We start from the raw sequence: 10,415 nt of genomic DNA on the forward strand, positions 1-10,415 counted from the left end.
CCTCTTTGTGTGTGCTGCAGGTTGTGGGAGTCAATGGGTCTGGAGCTGCAGCCTGACCTCTGTTCTCTGCTGATCAAAGATGTCATCTACCATGAAGAAGCAGTGCGACAAGCAGGTGCTGAAGCTCTTTCCAGAGCTGTAGCTCAGTATCGAAACCAAGCAGCAGAGGTCATGAATAAACTTACAGAGATTTACCAGGAGAAGCTCTATGTAAGTACTCTTGTCCTAAGGGATTGACAGGCAGAAGCTTGTGCTTTTTATTAGTCACTTTTCCTTTTGTCTGTCTTGAGGATGTGCATGAAGCCTGCTGTTGCTGTGTTAGAGCTTATCACAGATTTTATTGTCTTGAGCCTCAAGCTGTCAGCCAGCAATGGCAGCATTGTACAGGTGGAAGATGTGCCTTAGGTGACACAGGAAGAGTGTGCCAGAGCAGGGTCAGTCCAAGTCATTTTGGGCCTAAACTGCTAAGTTTTTTACTATGCTCTTGTGCTAGGGGTGTCATACATCTGTGCAGTGTTACAAAAGGGTATTGCAGGTATGGTGACAGTATTCTCTGCATCCATATCCTTGGAAAAGGCATTCTGATGACATCTTTTCTCTTTCCAGAGGCCACCTCCAGTTTTGGATGCTTTGGGACGAGTGATATCTGAATCACCGCCTGACCAGTGGGAAGCAAGGTACAGTCATCTTCAGATGGATCTCATCACTTCCTGGGCATCCAGATGAGGTGTTCTAGGTTTTTATTTAGAAGTTCAGGCAGTGGAGACAAAAGGGAATGTTAAAAGAGCAAAGTATGTGCAGTTGTGTTGACCTGGTTTCATGTGTCCTTTGGGTAGAGAATATTTGTGACCCTGAAGCAGGCTGGGCAGGCCAAAGTGAAATGCTCTCAGTTCCACTGAAGTATTGGGTGCCGTATTCCCTGTATACTGATAAGAACAGCCTTTCTCTCTTAGACTGCCTGATTTTTGTCTTATCTTACTGTATTCTCACCTCCGTGTGGGCAATTGATTGTTTCAAGAGCAGCAGTGCAAATCTTAATGAACTGGACAAATTTCAATTGGGATAATTACTTTTCTGTCTACTTGTATGCCCTATACAGGCTTAATTGGAGATAATCTTGTTCACTACCTGTCTTAAGCTAATCTGCTCTTAAGTGCTGATGTACCTTATTGTAAAGCTATTGTATTTCAGGAGTAGGTGAAGTGATCTTGATCACTTGAAGTGATCCTTGGGTCTTTGTTGGCCCAAGTGTCTGTAATGCTTATTCAGGATAGAAGTCATTACATGGCTGAAGGATTGTTTGTCCTTTTAGGAACCTGCAGCATGGGGTTATGTAATGAAATGAATGTAGGTTGGACACTGAAGCTCTTCAGTTTCACAGAATCATAGAATAGTTTGGAAGGGACCTTGAAGTTCATCTAGTTCCAACTCCCTGCCACAGGCAGGGACACCTTCCACTAGATCAGGTTGCTCCAAACCACATCCAACCCCCCCTTGGAAAGGTTTTGTCATGGTTCTCTCTCCATTTCTGCAATGTAGTAGTGATAGCAAATGCGGCCGTGACCTCAGGCAGATTCTGTGAGAAGTCAGTAAACCTACAAGCTCACCATCTTTGCAGGTGTGGCATAGCTCTGGCCCTCAACAAGCTCTCACAGCATCTGGACAGTTCTCAGGTGAAGCCCCTCTTCCAGTTTTTTGTACCGGATGCTCTGAATGATCGCAGTCCTGACGTCAGGAAGTGCATGCTGGATGCAGCTCTTTCAACGCTCAACACTCACGGCAAAGTAAGTCTGAATGTTTCTCTCTCTAGCAGTGGAAAAAGCTGGAATGAAAAAGCAGATGCTGTGTTGGGGTCCAGAGATTCATTTTTTAAACTATGTATTTTGTCTTCTTCATTCCTTAGAGGTTGCTGTTACTTTTAACACCTGAAAACTTTCATGTAGTAGGAATTGTATGTTCAGAGTTGTTCTGTTAGTGACTAGTGTTAACTAAGTGTAGTTCTTCTGTGTTATTGCTATAAAAAAGAAATAGCCCTGAATCATCTGGAGTTAAAATGGTATAAAACCAGAGTAATAAAAGTAAAATCAGACCACAGATCTTGTAATCCTGGGAAGGTGAGAATTCCTTTTAAGGTCTCATGCAATGCAAAATGTGAAAGTTTGCCAGTGGTTGGCTTAATTAAACTGAAACACAACTGGAGTCACTCAGAGAATTGAGGACCATCCTTATTCTCACTGCTAGCCCTTCTCCAGCAGTGCTAGGTAGGGAAGGTGTGCAAGGTGTAAATTGCTAAGCTTCAGTTTTCCTCATATGCCGGTCACCAATTCTGGACAGCCCTCTGCATTCCTGATAAGCCCAAGACATTTGGAGTATTTTAATATTATTCCTTCCTTCTGTTTCTTAGGATAGCAGTGTGAAGTTTGGTTTATGTTTCTGTTCTTTCTTTGCAACTGGAGCAAGCAGAGGAGAGGTGCTGGTGTTTAGGCTAGCAGTCTGGCCTAGGTGCTTGCCTTGCTTCTGGTAGATATCACATTGGCAGTATTGAGGGATCTAATTTTTAAGAGCTAACTTCTCCCTAGCAGGAAATACTTGTTGCCTGTCAGGATGGCATGAGGTTTTATGTGATGTGACACATTAAATGAACTGTAAATACAGTGTGATTATCTGTTTTTTTGGGTTAGAGAAGAACAAACAAGTCCACCGAGCACGGCAAAACTCATCCCGAGTGGACTCTAGTGGCGCATTCTGTGGTTTTGTTTTTCAGGACAATGTTAACTCTCTCTTGCCAGTGTTTGAAGAATTCCTGAAAAATGCTCCTAATGATGCCAGTTATGATGCTGTCAGGCAAAGCGTGGTCATTCTGATGGGTTCACTGGCAAAACATCTGGACAAGAGTGACCCTAAAGTGAAACCAATTGTTGGCAAACTGATAGCAGCATTGTCCACACCATCTCAGCAGGTAGGCGCTGCCTTGGAGGAGCTCCCAGGTTCCATGCAGAGGCAGGTTAACTCCATGATACTTCCAGGGATGTCAGAGAGATGAAAGTTGGCTTTGGTGACAGAAAGCTGTCACGGTGGATAGAGGCTAGGAGGAAGTTATGTTGGTGATGCATGTTTTGTGATCTGATAGCTGGTGGATTGCTTTACAGGTTCAAGAATCAGTGGCAAGCTGTTTACCACCTCTGGTGCCTGCAATTAAGGAGGATGCAGGAGGAATGATACAGAAGCTGATGCAGCTGCTTTTAGAGTCTGATAAGTATGCTGAGCGCAAAGGTGCAGCTTATGGGCTGGCAGGCCTGGTGAAAGGCCTTGGCATCCTCTCTCTCAAGCAGCAGGAGATGATGACCACGCTGACTGATGCTATCCAGGACAAGAAGAACTTCCGTCGGCGGGAGGGTAAGGGAAAAAAGCTTTTCCCTCCAAATATTTAATATTTCTTTTGTACCTGCTACTGTTGTGGTCAGATCAAATGACACCTGAACCTCTGTCATCTGCATTTATTTTACTAATGTTTGCAGAGAAGGAAATAGGAAGTGTCTGTCATGAAGCTACTGATGTTGTTATAGTGTCCTAAAACTGCTCTGTTTGCATGGTGGTGGAAGAAGGGTTTCTGGTCCTAGACAATATGCATGTGGCTCTCCCTCCTGTTTTCAAAGGCAGGTGTTGCTGGGCAGGCTCCTGCTTTCTGTGGGACAGTACAAGTTAAACGAAGTTGTATTTTCCTCTGATGGTTCTTTTTGGGGTTTTTAGGGGCTCTGTTTGCCTTCGAGATGCTCTGCAGCATGCTTGGAAAGCTCTTTGAACCCTATGTGGTTCATGTGCTGCCTCACTTGCTGCTTTGTTTTGGAGATGGGAACCAGTACGTGCGAGAGGTAAGATGCCTTAAACTTTTGAGGACATGCAGTGTTAAGAGAAAACTGAAATGGAATAGATATGAATGCTGTTTATAACAAGGCAAATTGAGATCCCGTGAGATACCACTAATAACAGCTGCGTCTTAATAACTGAAAGCATCCTATTTCATTGGGTGTTAATTGGGAACAACTTGGCTAGCCACATCATTGTGTGGAGACATTATTGTACATGAAGGCTTTGTTCCCATTGAGTCTCTGCGGAAAGAAAGAACATGTGTTGTGACACAGCTTGTGAATATTCTCTTCTCCCTGGAGGCTGCAGATGACTGTGCCAAAGCTGTGATGAGCAACTTGAGTACTCATGGGGTGAAGCTGGTTTTGCCATCACTTCTTGCAGCACTGGAAGAGGAATCCTGGAGAACTAAAGCTGGTATGGACCAATATCTGACTGACATGATTGAGAGTAACCCACAATTCCCTTCACTGTCACGCCCCTTGTTTATTCCTTCATTCCTGCGGATGGCTGTGATAGTTTATTGTCTTATAGGGACTGTGGAATTTTCAGCTTTTGAGATACAAATGAGTTCCCTGACACATTTGAGTAACATGTTCCCCCCTGGCAGATTCAAGGGACACTTTTTGCCCCCTATCCCTTTACTCCAGCAGCTGGAAGTTGTGTCCATGTCCTGTTCTCTTCCCCACCATCCCTTCTTTTCCCTGGTATATGTCTCTACATGTACTCCAGAAGCTGGAAGTTCCCCCCTACCCCTTTCTTTTCTATAGTTAAAAAAAACCCCAACCGAACTTCTTAGTGTCTTTAAGTGGCACAGAGTGGCTTAATGCATTTCAGCCACTAGTTGTTCTCTGACTAGTACATTTGAGTTTGAGGTAAATGTGATCATCTCATATCTCTTCGTAATGCTGTGTATTGTTTTGTCTTTTCTTTTGTTATTTCTTTTTCTTTCCTTTTGCATACTTCCTGCACAGGGTCAGTGGAACTGCTGGGGGCTATGGCCTACTGTGCTCCCAAACAGCTCTCTTCCTGCTTACCCAACATTGTGCCAAAACTGACTGAAGTGCTCACAGATTCCCATGTGAAGGTGCAGAATGCAGGCCAGCAGGCTCTCAGGCAGATTGGGTCTGTCATCAGGAATCCAGAGATCCTGGGTAAGAACTGTCTGCATCTCTAATATCCTGACATGACTGTGGTTTATAACAGCAAGGTTTGTGTTCACCATGTTTAGGATTAAATGTAAACTTATACAGAAATTAAACTACTCCTAGAAAAGCATAACATGGAAACTTAGCAGCTGTCAGCTTCAAGGCTTTTAAAGTCCATTCTCTCAGTTAATGTTAACAGGGTTTCTCCTGTCCGTAGGCTGCTGGTTGCTTTAGGAGGATCTAAAACACCCAAAGAGAGAACACCAGCTCACCCTGACATGAGTTTTTGTTCTATGTACAAATAAAGTCTTTTCCTCTCCTGTTTAAAAATGTCTAGCAATCACTCCAGTTCTGTTGGATGCTCTCACTGACCCCTCCAGGAAGACCCAGAAGTGTCTGCAGACTTTACTGGATACCAAGTTTGTCCATTTCATTGATGCTCCATCGTTGGCACTGATCATGCCAATTGTCCAGAGAGCTTTCCAGGATCGTTCCACAGACACCAGGAAGATGGCTGCGCAGATCATCGGGAACATGTACTCCCTGACTGATCAGAAGGTGCCGTGCTAAGAGCGCTCTCCAATTCGTGCTGTATTTTCTGTGTAGGAGATAACAGAGCAAGCACTAGAGAGAATTTGTTTGTTCTGGGGATTTTGCTGTTAAAATAGACAATATTAGAATCCATGCAGCTTCTTTAATTAAATATATGTAGATGAACAGATAATGGCTATAAAAATGGTGATAATTCTCAGGTGCTTAAAGCTGTTGGCTTTGTACTTTGGTCACCTAGTTATTACCAGATTTATCCCTGCAAAAAGGTCTTGTAATTTTTACCCTATAAGAAATGCCTTAACAAACAAACAAGCAAAACCAGTACCAGTGAAACACAGATCAGCTGCTTACAAATGGATCCAAGGTTTGTTTGAAAAGTATTTGTAGAACCTCACTGGAGGCTAAGGAGCTGTGTTTAATTTTGGTGCTGATAATCTCTACCTTTAAACCTTGTGTAAATGGTAAGAGTGTTGGATTTTCCTTAGATACAAAGTGCTGGGTTTTGATTGAGCTTGAGTGAGCATCAAAAAAGTTTTGAGTGATCTACATGGAGCTAGTATTGTTTTTTGGACTTGCAGAACAATTCAGTGTGCTGATTGTGAAAGCAACTGATGAAACTCTCAGGATGTTAAGGACGATTGCTAATAATAAGGGGCTGAATGCCTTTTACATCAAGGTGACTTACGTTTCTTTCTTGTTTAGAATGTGGTTCTTACTCTTTGGGGTCTTTGTTTCAGGATCTGGCTCCTTACCTCCCCAGTGTGACTCCTGGACTGAAGGCATCTCTGTTGGATCCTGTACCTGAAGTAAGTCTTTTGTACCAATACCATTTTCTTTCAGTGGGTTAGGTAGACTTTATCCTGATCTTCTGAAGGTCTGTAATCGGTCTGACACATTTGTCTCAGTAACTTTGACTGGACATTTTGCACATCTCTGTTTCTGTCTTCTATTAGGTGCGTACAGTGTCTGCAAAGGCCCTGGGAGCCATGGTGAAGGGTATGGGAGAATCATGCTTTGAAGATTTGTTGCCATGGCTGATGGAGACACTGACGTATGAGCAGAGCTCAGTGGATCGATCTGGTGCTGCTCAAGGTGGGAACAGCGGTGTCTGAATACTGAGCTCAGACTTTCATTAGCTGCTTGTTTCTTGCGTATATCAGCTCTGTTCCCTGCTGGTTTTCCTCAGGTCTGGCTGAAGTTATGGCTGGTCTGGGGGTTGAAAAGCTGGAGAAACTTATGCCAGAGATTGTAGCTACTGCCAGTAAAGTGGATATTGCTCCACATGTACGAGATGGTTATATCATGATGTTCAACTACCTGCCAATTACCTTTGGAGACAAGTTCACTCCCTATGTTGGTCCCATCATTCCTTGTATCCTTAAGGTATGTAGCAGGGGCCTGTAGAGTTTTATTTATTAGAGGATAGAAGGAACCCTTCAGAGTATTTTAAGTATCATTTCCAGTAATTGCAGAGCTGGGATATAAGAAAATGATGATAATAATAATATAATCATTATTATTATTTTCTTCTTCCAAGTTACTTGCTTGCTGTCTTTTGCAGTCACTGTTAATTTCTTGAAATCACCTGTGTGCATTCACAGCTCTGTAGTTTATTTACTTTTCATGGCTGAGATAGGAAACATCATTTGTTTTCCTCCTCTTGGTTTTATGTATTGTGCTGAAACCCGCAGCTGTCACAGACACTTCTCTCTCTGCTCAGGCACTGGCGGATGAGAATGAGTTTGTGCGGGACACTGCCCTGCGCGCTGGCCAGAGAATCATAAGTATGTATGCTGAGACGGCCATTGCACTTCTCCTGCCTCAGCTCGAGGATGGCCTGTTTGATGACTTGTGGAGGATAAGGTAAGGGATAACCATCTTATCCACAGGCATTTCTCTTCTTGAAAAACTGGTGTGATTTAGACTCTGTGTTGCTCCTCAGGGAAACGCAGAGACGTCCTGGGAAGCAAAAGCGTGTGTGTCTTTTTTCTTGTTGATTTGAATACGATGCCTGAGAGCACTGAGTCTGCAAGGCCCTGCCAGCGTGGATCAGGTTTTCTGTACCTACCTGATGATTAATTCTGGTAGTGATTCTGAAAGACACTTCCAAGGCAGTTGATGTGGCAGTATTTAGCCCTCGTACATTGTTTTTAATTTCTCAGAATGCTGAGTAAGTTATTGTTCTCCTGCGTACGGGAATGTGCAGTAGAGTGCTCACAACTAATGACAGTTGCTCAAAAATTAGTTGTAACTAAAAGGCTTTTGTCAGCTGAGTGCACTTATCCCAAGTGAGTATCTTTTGGGTGGAGACAGATAGTGGCAATGTTTTCTCTGGACATTGAATAGCCTGGACTCTAAAAAGGAATATTTTTGATTGCCAAAGCAATGTATCAAAGCAAGTGTCAAAATACAGGAATTATCTCAGCCTTTTCTTTCCTTCTCTTTAGTGTGCTGCTTCTCAGTCATGTAGGCAGACTGATCTCGTGTATCAGCCTACGCAGCATTTCAGTGCTGACCCAGCTCCTTGCCTTGCATTTTGCTCATGTCTGTATTTGATTTTCTCTCACATTTAGACAGGTACCATCTAAATACCCTGTTTGTAACACTTGACTTGTTCCCTCTTTGTAACACTTTGCAACACTTGACTTGCTCCTCTTGCCAGGTTTAGCTCAGTTCAGCTCCTTGGAGATCTTTTATTCCACATCTCAGGAGTCACTGGAAAAATGACCACAGAAACTGCCTCAGAGGATGACAACTTTGGAACAGCCCAATCAAACAAGGTAAAGCTGTTCTTGTCTGCTGTGCCTTTTATGAAAATTATTTTTCTCTTTTAATCAGCATGGAAAGCCTGCTGGCCAAAGGTATTGATTAATCATGTATTTTGTTCTTCTTAGAAGTTTCAGGAGTGGATAACAGAATGTTGTGCTGTTTCTTTCCAGGCTATTATTAATGCCCTTGGTGTGGAGAGGAGGAACAGGGTGCTGGCAGGGCTGTACATGGGCCGCTCTGACACGCAGCTGGTGGTGCGTCAGGCCTCCTTACACGTCTGGAAGATTGTAGTCTCCAACACTCCTCGCACACTGCGGGAGATTTTGCCAACCCTCTTTGGAAAAAAAAATTTTTGGCCAGCACTTGTGCAGATAAGCGAACGGTGAGGAATGGGGTTGATGAAATTGAGTCTAGTAACCCTGCTACTGCAGGAGACCATGAACTGATTCCTGAGAACACAGGATAATTCTTCTAAATCACTTCAAAGCTGTCATGAATTGAACTGTTCTGAGCATGAGTATGTCTGAGTTCTGTCTTAGCTGAAGGCAGCTGTGATGACAGTAAAACTGTGGTTAGTTTATAATAGTAATGTTTTCGTTCCTACTACTCTGTCTATACTTTGGACAATAGCTTATGGTAAAAAGTTAAGAGTTGCTCACAGTTCACCTTCTTGAGTTTTGTAAAACAGGAAAATAGTTAAATCAATACGCTTTCGGGTACAGGTTGCAGCACGGACATTAGGAGACCTTGTCCGAAAGTTAGGAGAGAAGATCCTTCCTGAAATCATTCCTATTCTGGAAGATGGACTGAGGTCAGACAAGAGTGATGAGAGGCAAGGAGTCTGCATTGGGTTGAGTGAGATAATGAAATCTACCAGCAGGGATGCGGTAAGTTGTATGTGGAGGGTGAAATCTCCACTTTCCTAGGTATTTATGTTCTGATGCAGGTATTGCAGTTGAGACAGATTTACACAGCCAGCACTGGATTTGTTTTATGGACTGAATTCAGCTAACATACAGCTAACATGAGTTGCTGTTCAGGCAAATGTATGCATTTGTTTCTATCAATAAATTTAGAACATTACACTTTTATAAGATACAATAATAGGAATCATCACTAGATAGCCTTGCACCTATTTGTGTTGACTAATCCTGCTTTTCTTATGATATATTTCATGTATTTCAAGCAAACTGCAATTTAGTTTCAGTTGTGCAAATTCTGCCGCCTTAGCTACTTTACTGAGATGCGTGTCTGTGCTTTAGACATTCTGTAACTTTATCTCTGCATCTTTAGGTACTGCTTTTCTCCGAGTCCCTTGTTCCTACAGTGAGAAAAGCACTGTGTGACCCTCTGGAAGAAGTCCGAGAGGCTGCAGCTAAAACATTTGAACAGTTGCACTCAACAATTGGACATCAAGCTCTTGAAGACATCCTGCCATTTTTGCTGAAGCAGCTGGTAAGCATTGCTCAACATCAGTCAACAACTTTATTAATGATGTTGTGGGACAGGTTTTGAATAATTACCTTAAAGGAGAAGCAGGATTATAGGGGCAGACCTTCCAGGAATGGCAGCTCTGTTCTGCCTCTTCCTTGCAGTTGCCCTAGCCATTCGTAGGGGAAGGTCTTGTAGCTAAAGCATAGCCTAAGAATTGCTATATCTGGCTCTGCTATGGAATTGTCATCATTGCCTGCTTCAGTTGCTTGGCCACTAAGCCTGAAATCTTTCTGATGTAACAGAAGAGCTTGGTTTGTGTTTTTGCTAGATAATGGGAGCATTTTTGGATGGAAGGGCTTGTGTGTTGGTTATATGATCACATGGTAAACTGTCACTTGAAGTAGGGTTTAGCTTGGTGTGTCACAAATCATCTTTCAGGTTTCTTTCTCTTTCCCCCTAGGATAATGAAGAGACATCTGACTTTGCTGTGGATGGTCTTAAACAAGTTATGGCTGTCAAGAGCCGAGTAGTGCTGCCTTATTTGGTGCCAAAGGTACAATTGGAAGCAAATTTTAAACTTCAGAACCGTGCTTTTTCCTCTGTTTGCTGCTAGTTTTCTTTAGACTTAATCTGCCAAAAGGAAGA

The 10,415-nt window shown here is 43.0% G+C and overlaps 1 protein-coding gene across 1 annotated transcript in view; it reads left to right on the forward strand.

Moving 5' to 3' along the window:
• The window catches only part of GCN1L1 (GCN1 general control of amino-acid synthesis 1-like 1 (yeast)), a gene marked incomplete at its 5' end in the record, with an annotated part of 40,325 nt that overhangs the window by 19,550 nt on the left and 10,360 nt on the right, over positions 1-10,415 (forward strand). Inside the window, 19 exon segments of the mRNA XM_010016792.1 lie at positions 21-210; positions 607-677; positions 1,619-1,784; positions 2,765-2,959; positions 3,150-3,396; positions 3,751-3,872; positions 4,170-4,284; positions 4,842-5,021; positions 5,353-5,573; positions 6,305-6,373; positions 6,521-6,659; positions 6,754-6,950; positions 7,288-7,430; positions 8,230-8,347; positions 8,507-8,675; positions 8,678-8,718; positions 9,059-9,223; positions 9,630-9,791; positions 10,231-10,323. Coding sequence (XP_010015094.1) covers positions 21-210; positions 607-677; positions 1,619-1,784; positions 2,765-2,959; positions 3,150-3,396; positions 3,751-3,872; positions 4,170-4,284; positions 4,842-5,021; positions 5,353-5,573; positions 6,305-6,373; positions 6,521-6,659; positions 6,754-6,950; positions 7,288-7,430; positions 8,230-8,347; positions 8,507-8,675; positions 8,678-8,718; positions 9,059-9,223; positions 9,630-9,791; positions 10,231-10,323 — 2,803 coding nt within the window.

The sequence above is a fragment of the Nestor notabilis genome, unplaced genomic scaffold (assembly GCF_000696875.1).
Source record: "Nestor notabilis isolate BGI_N333 unplaced genomic scaffold, ASM69687v1 scaffold9266, whole genome shotgun sequence".
NCBI classification, from domain to species: domain Eukaryota; kingdom Metazoa; phylum Chordata; class Aves; order Psittaciformes; family Psittacidae; genus Nestor; species Nestor notabilis.